The sequence below is a fragment of the Corapipo altera genome, unplaced genomic scaffold (assembly GCF_003945725.1).
Source record: "Corapipo altera isolate COAL_440 unplaced genomic scaffold, ASM394572v1 75, whole genome shotgun sequence".
NCBI classification, from domain to species: Eukaryota; Metazoa; Chordata; class Aves; order Passeriformes; family Pipridae; genus Corapipo; species Corapipo altera.
Genome location: NW_020884887.1, coordinates 4,999,110 through 5,014,583, shown reverse-complemented (window position 1 = coordinate 5,014,583; position 15,474 = coordinate 4,999,110). Strand labels below are relative to the sequence as shown.

The 15,474-nt window shown below is 47.9% G+C and overlaps 2 protein-coding genes across 5 annotated transcripts; one reads left to right on the top strand and one right to left on the bottom strand.

Annotated features, from left to right (window-relative positions):
* The first annotated feature begins 326 nt into the window (after positions 1–326).
* RNF14 (ring finger protein 14) lies at positions 327–7,648 on the top strand. 4 transcript variants are annotated; one of them, XM_027643708.1, is made up of 9 exons: positions 327–403; positions 806–953; positions 1,498–1,660; positions 2,141–2,298; positions 2,624–3,151; positions 4,325–4,553; positions 5,199–5,371; positions 5,950–6,080; positions 7,340–7,648. In XM_027643708.1, the coding sequence occupies exons 3-9, from the start codon at positions 1,507–1,509 to the stop codon at positions 7,401–7,403; spliced, it is 1,437 nt and encodes a 478-aa protein (XP_027499509.1). In that variant the 5' UTR covers positions 327–403; positions 806–953; positions 1,498–1,506; the 3' UTR covers positions 7,404–7,648. The 4 variants fall into 4 exon arrangements, with proteins under 4 accessions (XP_027499509.1, XP_027499510.1, XP_027499511.1 ...); XM_027643709.1 differs by having other exon boundaries at positions 386–403; positions 814–953; XM_027643710.1 differs by lacking the exon at positions 327–403 and having other exon boundaries at positions 524–953; positions 1,479–1,660.
* Positions 7,649–10,039: 2,391 nt separating this feature from the next.
* GNPDA1 (glucosamine-6-phosphate deaminase 1) lies at positions 10,040–14,438 on the bottom strand. Its single transcript, XM_027643713.1, has 6 exons — positions 14,192–14,438; positions 14,014–14,115; positions 12,678–12,860; positions 11,950–12,134; positions 11,669–11,843; positions 10,040–11,397 (listed from the first exon to the last, which is right to left on the bottom strand). Exons 1-6 carry the CDS (start codon positions 14,313–14,315, stop codon positions 11,300–11,302), a joined length of 867 nt encoding a protein of 288 aa, XP_027499514.1. The 5' UTR covers positions 14,316–14,438; the 3' UTR covers positions 10,040–11,299.
* Between the last annotated feature and the right edge of the window lie 1,036 nt (positions 14,439–15,474).

Sequence of the window (15,474 nt, the reverse complement as noted above, 5' to 3'; positions counted from 1 at the left end):
AGTCCAGGTGTGTTTGGAATGTCTCCCGAGAAGGAGACTCAACGCCCCCCTCCTGGGTAGCTGTTCCAGTGCTCTGTTACCCTCCACGCGAAGAAGTTCTTCATGTTGAACTGGAATGTACGAATGTAAAGAAGTATCGCTGATGGATCGGGGGGCTCGGTACCCGTTCGGTGCCTGTCTGGGGCGGGGCGGGGGCGGCCGTTCCCTGAGCACCCCCGGGCTGGGCCGGCCCGGCCCTCCCGGCCGCCGGGGGAGCTGCGGGGCTGGGCCGGGCCGGCGCCTCCTCCGCCCGGCAGCGCTTCCCGTCCTTTCCCGTCCCTTCCCTCCCCTTCCCTCCCCGCCGCCGCTCCGCCAGGGGCTGAGCCGGGCCCCCCTCGCCGTCCCCGGGCCCGCACTGCCCTGGGTGAGGGACCGGGTGGGGCGGGGCCGGGCCGGGGCTCCCTCCGCCCCGGGGGCCGCGGGTGCTCCCGCTGCTCCCGCGGGGCTCCCGGCGTCAGGCGGAGCGGTGGGAACGGCGGTAACCGCCATAGCAGCGGCGGGGCCGCCGGCGCCAGGCTCGGCCTGGAATTTGGGGGTTATTCCTGAGCTCCTCCCGTCCCCCCCATCCCCGTGGGGTCGTGCCCGCCCCGTGCTGGGGCCCCCGGGTCTGCCCGGCACGCGCAACGCGGCCACTGCTCCTCAAGCTGGGAATAAACATCCACCTGGGAATAATCATCCCCCGCTCGGATGCGGTGCTGTGGGTGTTGGGGATGGGAGCGCGGAGGGGCCTTTAACCCCTGAGCGTGTGTTGTTTGTCCGCCCGCAGCCCCAGAGCCGCTGCCAGAACCGCTGGTTCCTCCCACAAACACCGACGAGTTCGTGCCTTACGAGAGAAGTGCCCGACCCCGGCCCCAGACAGGAATGGTCACGGACCAGCACCTCGGCCCTGCCACCGCGCTGCTGTGAGTCTGAAGGTAATCCATCAAATGTGGCTTTATTTTCCCAAATCTAGAACTGAGAGATACTCTAGGGGCGCATCTACAAGGTACCTGTGCAGGCAGGATTTGAACCTTTTAACTGACATCTTCAATAACTAATCACAGATAGGACTGTTTCCTTGTTTGCTTTAGAACATTGGACAAGAGCTACTGTTACTAATTCCTTTTTCATGTGTTTTTTGGGGTCTGTTTTCTCTTTCAAACATCAGTGAAATGTCCCTGTGTCACTTGTGCTATCTCTGTATTTCATTATTTCCTCCCTTACATCTGTCTTTAGCTACTAACACACGGTTTGCTTTCTGCCTTCTCAATATTCTGTTGTGTGCGAGAGTTTTTTATTTTATAAAGCTACCATTTTTTTTTCAGCCTGTAAAAAACTTTTAGTTATATTTCACATTGATTAGGATCAGTTACTTGGGTTTCTAACTCTTACAGTAGTATAACATAGATAACCCAAATTAATCATTGGAATAGGACGTGTTAACTCAGTTCATGTTGCAGAGTGGTGGTAACTCCACAGGAAAGTTAAATGTCTTCAGAGGACAAGGAAGCTCAGGAGGACGAGCTGTTGGCTCTGGCCAGCATCTATGATGAAGATGAGTTTAAGAGAGCCGAGTCTGCCCAAGGAGGAGAAACAAGAATTTGTCTGGAGTTGCCTCAAGACTTCAAAATTTTTGTGAGTGGTGAGTTGAGATGTTTTGTGTTATCCCCAGGGAGGTTTTACCAAGCTCATTTCCTGGTTGTGGAGTGTCGTGCAGGAGCAGTGACTGGACAAACCATGGCTCAGCCTTTGCTGTGCTTGTGGTAGTGTTGGGGTTTGTATTTGAGTAGTTTAACCCTTTAATAAACTTTACAGATGAGTAATAGTATTTCTTCAGAATAATTAAGTTCATTTATTATTTTTTTATTCCCTTGAGGATATGTCTTTCCATGTTCCTGGTTTGAGCAGGATCTGACATTTCACAGTTGTGGTGTTCTGCTTTAATCACAGAGCTACAACCCCATGATGTTTTACTGCACTGAGTTTAGTTATTTAGGGTCGAACAGATAATTTTAACCCCGGAAATGTATCAAATTAAAAGAGATTGGGTGCTGTCATAAACAGTGACGGTTCATTAATTTTCATTTTCCTGTTATTTCTCAACCTGCCTCGGTTGTCTCAGGTTCAGGCAGTTCCACAGAAAGCCTCCAGAGCAGTGGGTTCGAGTACTCCGTGTGCTTCCTGCCTCCCCTCGTGCTGAATTTTGAGCTCCCACCCGACTACCCATCGACATCACCACCTGTGTTCACCCTCAGTGGGAAATGGCTCTCCCAGGCCCAGGTTTGCAGAAGATTTTTGACATTTTGAGAGATCTGAGCAAGTTAATAATTAACAGCATTCTAGGGAATGGTAATGAAATTAAATAAAAATAATGACATTGCTGTTCAGTTGGCTCTTCTTTTGTCTCCTTCTTGTTTTAACTTGGTCACTGTTCCGAGGAAGAAGAGTTTGCATAGAGGCAAACTATTTTATATGTGTTTTATGGATAGATTAAAAACTGGTGGATCTGTAATCAAAGTGTGCACTATGGACCGTGGGAGGAGAGGAACTCAGTAAGGAGCTGTCAGAACTTAACCAAAATCAGGAATTGTTTGTTCTTTTCCAGCTCAGCGCTCTTTGCAAACACTTGGACAATGTGTGGGAAGAGAATCGAGGCTGTGTGGTCCTATTTGCCTGGATGCAGTTTCTGAAGGAAGAAACACTGAGTTACCTGAATATTTCATCCCCATATGAGTTAAAAATGTGCCCTCAAGGGACAGCACAGAGTCGGACGCCGTTGGGGCCTCTCGACGCTGGGAAGGACTGTGGGGGTGCAGCAGGCTCTGCCACAGCTGAGGAGGAAATCATGGATGCCAGAGCTGTGCAGGACGTGGAGTCGTTGTCGAGTCTGATCAGGGAAATCTTGGACTTTGACCAGGCCCAGAGGAGGAAGTGCTTTAACAGTAAGATGTATTTGTGCAATATCTGCTTCTGTGAGAAGCTGGGCAGCGAGTGCATGCACTTCACCGACTGCAGCCACGTGTACTGCAAGGCCTGCCTGAAGGACTACTTTGAGATTCAGATCAGGGACGGGCAAGTCCACTGCCTCAACTGCCCCGAGCCCAAGTGTTCTTCTGTCGCCACTCCTGGCCAGGTAATACATGTGTGCACACAGGGCTGGAGAGTCCTGCTAAGTCACCCCCAATTACAGGGACAGAGTGTGGCTCTGCATAGTGAGCATTGGGAATCTCAGAGTTACTGAGGCTGGAAAAGACCTCTGAGATCACAGAGTCCAATCTGTGACCAATCCCCACCTTGTCAATCAGACCAGAGCATCGAGTCATTCCCTGAACACCTCCAGGGGTGGGGACTCCACAACCTCCCTGGGCAGCCCCTTCCAATGCCTGACAGCCCTTTCCAAGACGAAATTCCTGGTGTCCAACCTGAACCTCCCCCGGCACAACTTGTGGCCATTTCCTCTTGTCCTGTCCCTTGTTCCCTGGCAGCAGAGCCCGACTCCCACCTGGCTTCTGTCAGAGATTTGGGGAGAGTGAGAAGGTCACCCCTGAGCCTCCTTTTCTCCAGGCTGAGCCCCCCCAGCTCCCTTAGCTCCAGCCCCTTCCCCAGCTCTGTTGCCCTTCTCTGGACACACTCCAGCCCCTCGATGTCTTTCTTGTTGTGAGGGGCCCAGAACTGAACCCAGGACTGGAGGTGCTTCAGTAGTGCCCAGCACAGAGGGAGGACTCCTGGGGACATTTTCCAGGGAGTATACCTGGGGACATTTTCTTCATGCTCTGAGCCACACAGACACAGAGTCATTGGAGTTAAAACTGGATGCCTTGGCACCTATTTTGCCCAGTTTATTAGTAATGGCATTGATCAGCAGCCTCCCATTCTATTTGACACTGCATGCGCATTCCATTTAACACTGCATGCTTTCCCTTTTCCTAATTATTATTAGAATAGCATTTCTAGGAATATTTTCATGACCTGTTGGAGAATAAAGTGGATTCATTCCAACTGTAGGGATTTTTTCATTGCCTTCCTGTGTTTTGCTGATGGTAGCAGGCTCAGAATTTCAGATGCAAGTAATCATAGAATCCCAGGATGGTTTGGATTGGAAGGGACCTTAAAGCTCATCTTGTTCCACTTCCCTGCCATAAGCAGGGACACTTTCCACTAGACCAAGGTGCTCCAGGCCCCATCCAACCTGGCCTTGAACATTTCCAAGGATGGGACAGGCGCAGCTTCTCTGGGCAACCTGTGCCAGGGCCTCACCACCCTCACAGGGAAGAATTTTTTCCTAACGTCTCTCTGTGGCCTTTAGGTGAAGGAGCTGGTTGGAGAGGAGCTCTTTGCCCGCTATGACCGGCTGCTCCTGCAGTCCAGCCTGGACCTGATGGCCGATGTGGTGTATTGCCCCCGCCCGGGCTGCCAGACCCCCGTGATGCAGGAGCCCGGCTGCACCATGGGCATCTGCTCCTGCTGCAACTACGCCTTCTGCACCCTCTGCAAGATGACCTACCACGGGGTGTCTCCGTGCAAGGTCACCGCAGGTGAGGCACCTCCGCCCTGTGTTCCAAAAGCACATCGAGGTGCAGTTAAATCTTGTGTGAAATAGTCAGAAATTGAGCAAGCAAACTCCTCCCTGTGAGCTTTCTAAAAGACCAGACACATTTCATTTGGAGTAGGTCTGTTGCTGGCAGTTAAATATTATTCCTTTGATGACACTCCACAGCTTAGGAGGTCCCCAGACTGCTGGTTGTCAAATGCTGAGAGGCCATAGTAGGGGAAGAATAATTTTATATGTATTTTTTTTTACCTTTTCATGTGAATCAACTACTTCGTGTAGTCAGAGTTAATACTGAAATCAGATGGAAGCTTCTCTCTCTGTTTGGCCTCAAAATCCTGTGACCAAGTTTCATTAAATGTATGTTCAGAGAAAATTCCATTTTCAAAACTTTACTTTACATTGTAGACTTGTCCTGATGCCATTGACAAGTCTCTGTTATAATGAAACAGTGTAAAACTCTTGAATTTTGGGGCAGAGGGGTTTTAATATTTTACGTTTTCTAATATTTTTCTTGATTTTTAATGAATTATGTTAGTTTCCTTTGAAAATCTTTATGCTGCAATTAGCTGGACTTCTTTATATGATATATTACAAAAGCTGTTTGGTTTGCTTTGGTTTTGTTCCCCAGAGAAATTAATGGATTTACGAAACAGCTATTTGGAAGCAGATGAGGCAACTAAAAGATTTTTGGAACAACGTTATGGCAAGCGAGTGATTCAGAAAGCCCTCGAGGAGATGGAGAGTAAGGAGTGGCTGGAAAAGAACTCCAAGTCTTGTCCTTGCTGCGGGACTCATATAGAGGTGAGAATGGAGGGAAAGGCTGGAAAATCATGGGAACAGAAATTAACAGAAATTAAGGCAGTTCTGTGTTTAGGCTGGGACAGAGATGTGTTTGTAGCCTCCAGCTTCACCAGGGAAGGGGAATTTCTAGGAAATATTAAAAGAACTTTCCATTTCTGTCTGTGTTACATGGAAAAGGAGGCGAGGTGATGTTTGTGGGGCTCAGGGATTTGAGATCATCCAGCAGTTGGTGGTGTTCAGGCTCTAGTACTAAACAGATCCAGGTTGACTATGGATCTGTCTGAATCCTTTCATTTGCTGTGTGATTCAGGTTACTGCAGCTTCACACTATAGCCAGGAAATAAAACCAGCTTCAGAAAAATATTAATTTCCAGTGTTTTTAGTAGTATAGCCAATTTACAATGCTGGGATTCCAGCTCCCAGTTCTGTTGAACAGTGAAAAAAAAAATCAGTGTGTGATGGAGTCGGGGTTGAATGTATTAATTGGCTGGTATAGTTTTGAGGGCTGTTGTCAGAGAGAGACTGAAGCCTGACACAGTAAGATGCTGATGTTGCTGTTTCTTGTTTTTTCCCCTCAGAAGCTCGATGGCTGTAACAAAATGACGTGCACAGGGTGCATGCAGTACTTCTGCTGGCTCTGCATGGGCTCTCTGTCCAGGGCCAACCCCTACCGGCACTTCAATGACCCTTCTTCCCCCTGCTTTAACAGGTTGGTGCTTACAGGTATTTCCTCTAGCACTGGAACACTTATTTTCTACTTTTTCTAAGTCTCTCCCAGATTCTTACCTTGAAATTTGTAGCTATAGTTTAAGACATAGTTTTTTCTCCCTTACAAGGAACCAACAGTAACAGTAAAAATCAGGAGTGATTCAAGATGTGCTTTTGCTTTTTAAGATTTTTTTTGTTTCAAAATTCTGGAGGAGACCTGTGGGCCTGTTCCTGATTTTTTTTTGGTCAAGGTCATGACCTCATCCTTTCTGTGCTGCCTCTGCCTGACAAACAGCCTGCAGGGAAGTGTTTCCATGAAGATGCTGAGGTGCAGCATAGGGTTTTGGATCAGAAAGCTGCTTTTAAACAGCTGAAGACTTGCCTCACATCATCACTGCTGGGGAAGGATCAAGGGAAAGAGGGTGCTGCTGCTGTCAGGACAGGTGAAAGGCAGCTCAGAGGGATGTGACAGTGGCAGTCTCTCGGCTTTGTGTATTCCATAGGGATGTGTGCCCATTACTGGGATAGTAGTGCCTGGATCCAAAGTCAAAATCCCAATAAATTTCTCTGTCCACCATCCATTCTGCTGTAATAGATGTGGCTGACAGGATTTTTCTTGTTCTTGGCCCTTTTTCAGCATTCTCTCTTCTCCCAACAGTATTTTTTCACTTCCTACTCTGTTTTCCTTTTTCTCCTGTTGTCCTTTTTTATTTTAGTGTAGCTTAACCTCCCCTTGTCTTGACTAAGCTCCTGTGCTTTATAAAGAATAATTTAGAATCAGGGAATCATAGAACCATTTAGGTTGGAAAAGACCTAAGACCATCTATTCCAGCCATTACCCCAGCACTGCCAAGTGCCTTTTTGTCCCCCCTGTGCCCCACTGATGCTCATATGTTTCATTTGCCCAATTCCATGTGTCCAATGAGATTATGAGTTGTCTGGAGCAGGCAGGTTTGGCTGCTGATTATATCCTGCCTAAAGACCACCCAGGAACAGCAGCCTGCTGGGTAACTTTAATATGGTTTGGATGATTAATATTTTCAGGGATTTCTTGGGATATGATGTGTGTAAGGTACCATCAAACCTTCTGGTGTAACGAGCTGTAGAAGTGCAGAGTCTTTTACTTAATTTGACATTGACATCATGAGTGGTTTGTGATACTGAAAAAAACAGTGAAACTTACTGCTTTTGTACTTTTTGTTGCATTTAGATTGCTTTAAACATATTTAGCATTATTACCACTAATTTTCTGTCTTGCAGATTGTTTCAAGCCATGCACATCGATGATGGGGAGTACTGGGAAGTTGAAGATGATGACCAGTAGCTTTCTCCAGCAACAAAAGGTGAACAAACCAGAGACAGATGCTTTTTTTTTAGTGTCCTTTGTTTGCTTTTCACTTCCATTGTGTGATAGAAGAGTGGTAACTACCCTGCACTGCAGGATACTCACACCTCAGAGCCTGTTGCCAAAGCCAAAGGAGACCACTTTACCCATCCTGGGGTCAGGATCATCATGGAATGCCCTAACAATCACATCGATTATTAAAGACATTACTATATTAAATACAACCAGTCAGAAGTTGGAAAATTACTGGAAAATTACTGGAAAAATATATACCAAGAGATGCCCCTTTTTTAAAAGCAAACAGAAGCCTCAAATCATGGAGAGATTTGGGGGTTTCTTTAGGGAGACCGACATTTGGAGACTTGGATCGTGAATATTGTGGGTTTTTGGGCAGTTGGTTAGAGCTGTAGAGCTCTTTCTAGAGCTGTTCAGTGGTACTGCTTGGACTGGGGAAGTTTTCTGATACAGTACAGAAAATTTCTTCTAAATTCAGCAACAAAGTTTGTTGCTTTTATGAATTTCCTGACGTGTTTCTCTGAAAAGCAGCTCGTGGCTCTGTCACCGGTACTTTCTAATGACATTAAAGCTGATTATCCCCAACCTCCTTCTCGCTGGCTGTTGTGCCTGGGCCTTTGTATCCCTGAGTGCTTGGGCAGAAAATGACCAACAGCCTTTTCCAGAAATTTCTGTCAGGTTGGTGACTCAACCCGGTGTTGCTGTTGGATTCACTCCCATTGCCTCTCCTTGTTTTTTCCAGTGATGAGTGCTAAGGCAGTGACCTGAGGATGTGAGAGGGTGAAAAGTACCAGGCAAAGATGATTCTTCAAGACACTGACAATTACCTTGTATTCTCAGATGATGAAGTAATTTATTTTTTATGAACTCTTCACGTTAGAAATTTGATTAGTTGATACTTTTGCTTCTGGACTAGATCCCTTACTTCCACTAGTTTTGGACTTCAAATTAGTCAGAAAGCAAATTGTTTTCCCTAAAATCTCAGCAAGTAGTTTTATAAACATGAAGGTAACTACCAGAGGGAAGCATTAATTTTTTACAAGTTTTTCCACTTGCAGAACAGTCTAAAAGTTTATTTGGAAATTAAAGCTACGTGTGCTGTGTTCCAAAGTAGTAGGGCATGGAAGGATAGGTCAGGAGATGGAAGACTCTTCAGAAACTCAAAGTGATCACCTCTCACTCAGTTTTGAATGATAGTTCATAAATTTATACTGGGATATGTGGCCAAAATGAGTGCTGCTTCAGTTCCTTTCCTAGAGGATGAGAGTCTATACTGTCAGAAGAGGCAGAGATTAAAAAGATGAGATGGTGAGACTGAATCTCACCTCAGTTTAGGCTGTAAGTCAGCGTGTAGGAAAAGTTTACCTTGTGTATGATTTGCATTTCCTGCACCTTTCACATGCACTAAATTCACTTTAAGATGGTAAACACAGTTGTCTCTCTGTTTGTCTTCATTCTGGTATGGATTTGGCAGCACAGGTCAGTGTCCAGGTGGCCATTGGCTCCAGTGCTCGTGTGCCATGGGGCTGTGGAATGGGACAACCCAGAGCTGGGCTCAGAGCTCCCAGGTGAAGCTGGCACAGCACGTGTTCTGCTCATGGAGTTTTGGACATTTATGTATGCAAAGTGCCCTCCCACCCAAAGGGCCCTGGTTTTCCCTTGGAGGTACAAGCCCCTGACTGAGACAGGGTGGCTGTTGGGACACTGCTCTGGGATCACCATGTTGGATTCAGCTCTGAGCTGTTTCCCCTCTGGCCAGTTTTTAACTCTCCAGGCTGAATCACAAAGCTGCCTGCCTTTGGAGGGGACTTTCTTCCTGCTGAGCTGTGTATGTAGGCATGGGGAATGTTTGTGACAAGGAGAAACATATGCATAAACCCCCTTATCCTGCCTGGATGGAGGAGATGGCATTGGATCCCCTAAACCAGGACAGAGGTGGGCTGAGGGCAGGGCTGGGATGACAAAGGGTACATGGGGATGAAGATCCATGGCTGGGGATGAACCAGAGCACAAATAGTGAAGTACTGGAAGATGTAGCAATGAACCACCTCAGCTTTCAAGGACTTTGTGTGGAGGGAGGAGGAGGAGTGATGTAGCCACCACCCTGTATAAATTCGGGGACCCCTGGGCTGGAGTTTCTGCAGCGAGGCAGAGGAGGACAGACCCTCTGGGGAAGGGACAAGCAGATGACTGCACATGTAGGACAATCAGCTGGTGTTGCAAAGGCAGGACAGCTAAAAACAGCATCTGCCTGTAGAGAGAGCAAAGCAGCAGCTCTGGCAACAGAGTGCAGATTTTCTCCCTCAGTCTTTTCCCCTCTTGAAAACCTCACTTTCACCATTTCTCTGCATGCAATTAAATTATTTAAAAACACTTTGTGGTACCAGGTAGAGCTGTGGCCTCCTCCTTTCTCCTTTAAAGGCTCCCACATTTTCATGTGGGATGCCTGCTGCCTGGCAGGACAGAACCATAGCAGGTGTCTGGTGGAAACCTGCCAGCAAACACTGGGCAAGGAAGTAGGGAGCAGCAGGAGCTATTCCTACCAAACTGCTTCCAGGACAGCTTTGGTTTCACAAGCACAGATACAGTCAATGCCACCATTTAGAAAAAATTAAAGGTGTTTAGTCTAGAAAGTTGCATTACAGATCAACAGCTTACAAAACTTCTGCATAAAGAAAATAAATGTTGGTCAGTTTTCTTGCTCCTCCTGTGGTAGAACTGGATGGAATCACATATCAGAATTAGTGGGGTCTTGCTAGTACAGGCTGTTGTCCACCCATGTGGGACTTCTGTTATTAAAGAGAGGCTGAAGCCAGTGGGAACAGAGCATTTCCTTGGAGGCTGGTTTGGCATTTACTCAGAGCACTGGAAAGTTCTGCAGTGAGGAGAGAGAACGTATTGCTTCAGGCTCTGCCCTGTTACAATGAACAGTGCTGAGCACAGAGAGGTCACTTCTGCTTCATCTGAACAAATCTACCCTTTTGAGTACTTCATAAAGCACCAGGGCATAGAAAGTTATACCCTGGGGCTGAACATGAAGGGCTTCTTGTGTGACATCAATAACATCCTCAGATGCCCAAACTGCATGATTAACCCTGTGTGGGTGAATGCTGCTGTAGCCTCCTGTGCTGAGGTGATCTCAAGTCCAACATCTGGCTCAAAGCAGGGCTCAGCCAGGGCTTTATCCAGTCAGAGTTTGGAAACCTCCTAAGGACAGAGCCTGCACAGCTTCTGGGGAATCTGCCCCATTGCTTGGCTGTCCCCATGGGGAGGTTTTATCTTTCTATCCAGTCTGAGCATTTTGTCTCCACTCAGGTCCCACTGTCTCTTCTCATCTTCCTCCCGGCTTCATCCTCTTGCTGATCCCCTCCTGGCTCTGGGGCTGCTCATATGAAGCTTTCCCTTCTCCACTTGGACAAGTTCGCTTCCCATTTTCCATTATTCTAATGCAGGAGTGTTTCATGGAGAAAGAATGACACACGAGGTACTTGTCCTAATTACAAGGAATACACCCTAAAGTGTTTACCCACTCAGTTTGTGTTGTACTGTCACTTATCCTCATGTTTCAGTTTTGCAGCCTACAGTCCAAGATTACAGTCAGTTCATAGATCAAACAACTCATCCTTCACTGACTTCACCTTCAGAGAATGAGTTAGTGACAGAAGTTTGTGGAACACAGTGCACTGGATCCATCCATTTGGTTAATTAAGGCAGGTGTTTGGCATCTGTCTCTTTAATGGAGAGAAGCAACCATATGACCATTCTGCTAATTTAAGAACAAATATGAGATCAGTTTTTGCAGAAATTCCCTTTTTTTTTCAGCTATTTTCAACAGCTGGTTCAGCACTGCCCTGAGCAGATCAGTCACTGTACGGCTTCTTAGACTGGCTCCTCTCTGCTCCTGTTTCCTTCATGCTGTACAAGGGCTCCACGAGCTTGTTGTGAACCAGCATTAAACCTGATGGAGAAAGTAAAAAGATGATTTAAGTAGATATAATAAAGCAAAATTGTCATTCATTGGATGCTGATGAAATTAGACATTACTGGTGTCCTTGTTCCTTTGCCCTTACACCTGAGCACTTAAGCATTTACCTTCACACTGATTACTGTGATATATTTAAGGAATATACTCCTTTGGGAGGTGATTACACAGAAACATCTAATGCAAAGCATGGCTTGTACCACTTAAAAACTACCAAAAGAGCTGCCTGGCCTGGTCAAACACTCACCTTTAAAGTATTTCACTGTCTTGACTTTGAGCTCCAGCGTGGCATCCTCGTCACACACGAACACGGTGTTGGGGTGCTGCTGGAAGGCAGACACTGTCCACATGTGATTGATGCCTTCCTCGATGGCTTTGTACAAAGCAAAGGCTTTGTGGGCTCCTGTGATCAGAATCATCACCTGCACCCCAAGACACAGAGAAGGGCAGTCAGGGTTGTTGCTTCAAAACAGGATAACATTTAGCTGCTCCAGAGCTACTATAGGAAGCCACTGCTTTTCTCCTAACCTCTCTGGCATCCATGACAGTGCCTACTCCGACTGTCAAGGCCATTGTGGGGACTTTGGAGAGGTCACCATCAAAGAACCTGGCATTAGCCAATATGGTGTCCATGGCCAAGGTCTTCACTCGTGTCCTGGACACCAAACTTGATCCCGGCTCGTTGAAGGCAATGTGACCATCCGGGCCAATACCTGGGACAGAGATAGCGGGAGAAGAGGGTCAGCTGTAGGAGCAGAGCCAACAGCTCTCCCACAAGAAGGACAGTCAGTGCTTCCAGAAACACAGATCTGAAAAAAACACCTGTAATTCTTCCGGTCAAGCTCAAATGTGTCTGGTAGAATGACAGCAAAAGGCCCCTCTGAAGTCAACAGACTCTTCCCTAACTGTGCTGGGACAACAATAAAGCAAAGTAGGTGGCAGAATCTCAAGGCAAACTGATGGGAGAAGTTTGTGCTCCTGTTGGCTCAAGGACTCTAACTCCCAGGAGTTTCCTGTCAGCACTGACAACTATAATACATTTTGCATTTGTATCATTCTAGCTCTTCCCATTTCTTCTGCTAATCATTTCCTGAACAATTCACTGACTAGACTGAAAACCAGAAAACTGTGGGAGCAGTACATTGGGAGACAAGGCTGCCAACACACATCAGTGCCCAGGGTGGTGGACTGTGGGGTGCCTTTCACTGCAAATCCACTGAAAGACACTGGAAGTGAACAATCCTGACAATTCTCACCTCCAACAAAGAGTTCAATTCCTCCAGCTGCTTTGATTTTCTCCTCAAATGCGTCACACTCTGCCTGGAGATCAGGTGCATTTCCATCCAAAATGTGGACATTCTCTGGTGAAATGTCAATGTGCTTAAAGAAGTTTTTCCACATGAAGGAATGGTAACTTTCTGGGTGATCCCTCGGGAGACCTGGTAACAGAGCACGCACAGGACTAAGACCAGATGGAAAAACATCATAACATAAAGCACTTCCATACCCTTGGAGTGGCTTTGGTAACGGAGCACTGATCTGTCTGTCCTTTGTCACTCCCTCAGCTTTCATGAGTTGTTTTTATTTTCCTAAATAGCAGAATTAAGGTCAATCAGCTCCTATAAGACATGTGCCCATATTAACATGCAGCAGATTTTCAGAAAAGCAGGTGTGTACCGTGCCTCATCTGTCAGTACCTTTTCAGCCTTCCTCCCAGTTCATATTAGCAAGAGTGATTAAAACAAAGTGCAAAAGCCTGAGAAATAATAATAATTATATCATTATTGCGTATTTTTTCCCTTCGAATGCTATAAACCCACACTGGGCTGCTTATTCCCTAATGCTGCTTGATTAGGATCGTTCACAGAAAAAAATCTCAACCAGGGTAAAATTAGCATTAGCAAATATTTAGCCTGTATGTTTTTCACCTTTGGAACTCTCTTTCTTCCAAAGAGGCTCTTTCACCACAGCTTCAGAAAAGAAACAGTCCCCTGCTATCTTAGCAGAAGTTACTGAAGGGCATTCAGGGAACACACTGAGTAAGGGACCTGAGCTACAGTGACCTTTATAATCCCAGAGCAAAGGTGGTAGTTAACGCTGCACACTATCTGAGTTTGAAATGACAAGCTGGCTCCTTACTTGGTCAGCACATCAGTGCAGGTAAAATACAGCAGTGTCTGTAATAGTGTGTGTAATACAGCCAACATCCAATACCCTTCAGTATGGAAAAAATTTCAAATTTCTTCCACAGGTTTTTAAATTGTCCCCATCATTACCTTGGCTAATTCCCTGGAGGTGTTTAAGAAAAGACTGGACGTGGCACTTCAGTGCTACAGTCTGGTTGATAAGATGGTGTTTGGTCATAGGTTGGACTCAATGATCTCAGAAGTCTTTTCCATCCTAACTGATTCTGTGATCCTGTCTTTCTATGAAATGTTGTTCCATCTTACCTGGAGCCCTTCGAAGGCGGAATTTCTTGCCCCACCACGCACTGCTGTGGTGTCCGGCTGCGGCACCAGGCGCAAGGGCAGAGACAAACACACCCGGCAGGGCAGGGAAGGAGAGCCAGGAGCGCTGGCTGCGGGCACTCACCCACGTACTCGTCCATGTTGAAGGTCTTCACGTACTTGAAGGAGAGATCCCCGTTCTGGTAATACTCCACCAGCTTCTTGTAGCATCCCAGCGGGGTGCTGCCTGCGGGGAGCCGCCGCCTCAGCCGGGGCAGGGGCCGGGCTGGACCCTGGCCCCGCTCCCACCCCCCGGTACCCACCTGTGGGCAGCCCCAGCGTGAAGAACCGCCCGGGGCCCGGCCCGAACTGGACGATGCGGTTGCGGATGTACTTGGCCGCCCACTCGCTGGCCTGGGAGTACGTCTCCAGGATGATGAGCTTCATGGTGGGGCCGCCTGGAATCGCTTCCTCCGCCCGGGATCACCCGCCCGGGGTCGCCTCTGCCCGGGGATCGCCGCCTTCGCCCGGGGATCGCTTCCGCCCGGGATCGCCCGCCCGCCGCCCGGGACCGCCGCCTCCTCCCCGGATCGCTTCCGCGGGCCGCCCCCCGCACCGCCCTGTCGGTGGGCGGTGAGAGCCCGGCCCGGCCCCCGCGGCCCTGCCGGGCCCGGCCCCGGGGAGCCGGGAGGTGGCAGGGCCGAGGTTTGGTGGTAGAACTCGGGGAAGCGGTTAAATCCACCCAGCGCCGCGGCTGCCACCCGGCTGTTCGGATGAAGCCGTCACCGGCACTGCAAGAGGGCCCGTTGGCCAGATAAAGCTTTGGGAACCAAATACATTATTAAAACATTATTAAAAAGGCAGCAAATATTTCAGTGTGGTTCTGCTGGGGTGCCCCCCTCACAGCAGGGATCCCCCCGACTCCGTCCTTCAGCCTCTCATCCCTAAATCAGAGCCTTGTCACATCATAACAAGCCACTCTCACACTTGAACTATCCTGTAGGGACACACTTCACGGCATGTTGGGGTCGTTCTGCGGGATGGAGAGATCACGACCTGCAGGTATCCACGCTGCTCCTGGCACAATGGTATTCCCAAAACACCCTCCTGTTGTTGCTCTGGCTGCCTTTAAGCTCTGATGGAAATGTGCCCAACCTCTCCTTGCACAGGTTTGGATCATTGTTGGGATGCAAAGCCCTTACTTCAAAGTTAGAAAGCTTTTAACTTTCATTAGAAGAAAGAATAAGATACAAATTGCTTTGCTGGGATCCAGCCCAAGCAGTTCCTTCTCATTTTAATAATTTAAATGACCTGGCTAGAACCAGTGCTCCTGGTATTGTCTCATCGTTTGCATTTGGATAGGGAATGATGGGTGTGACAGGCTGTAGCCGGATGGCTGTGGTCAGACACGGGAAGGGTTTTAAGCCACAGAGACTAAATAAGTTCCAAGCCCCATGTGTTTCCATGAGCAGTGGTCAGCCAGCAGGCAGGCAGGTCTCTTGGTGGCTGGTGCTGGGTGAGGAGCTCCCTGCAGTGCAGGGCAGCCTGGGCTTTGGCTCTGTGTGAAACAGCTCTTCCACTTGTCCCATTGGGATCGTATCAGTGT

What these genes read in the sequence shown, in the direction of transcription:
- RNF14 (XM_027643708.1), top strand. Translation starts at nt 1,507, where the DNA reads ATGTCTTCAGAGGACAAGGAAGCTCAGGAGGACGAGCTGTTGGCTCTG. An exon ending in CTGTCGCCACTCCTGGCCAG is followed by an intron (nt 3,152 to 4,324) that starts GTAATACATGTG and finishes TGTGGCCTTTAG; the next exon opens with GTGAAGGAGCTGGTTGGAGA. An exon ending in TCTTCCCCCTGCTTTAACAG is followed by an intron (nt 6,081 to 7,339) that starts GTTGGTGCTTAC and finishes TCTGTCTTGCAG; the next exon opens with ATTGTTTCAAGCCATGCACA.
- GNPDA1 (XM_027643713.1), bottom strand. Translation starts at nt 14,315, where the DNA reads ATGAAGCTCATCATCCTGGAGACGTACTCCCAGGCCAGCGAGTGGGCG. An exon ending in CACGCTGGGGCTGCCCACAG is followed by an intron (nt 14,116 to 14,191) that starts GTGGGTACCGGG and finishes GGCTCCCCGCAG; the next exon opens with GCAGCACCCCGCTGGGATGC. An exon ending in AATTGAACTCTTTGTTGGAG is followed by an intron (nt 12,135 to 12,677) that starts GTGAGAATTGTC and finishes TCTCTGTCCCAG; the next exon opens with GTATTGGCCCGGATGGTCAC.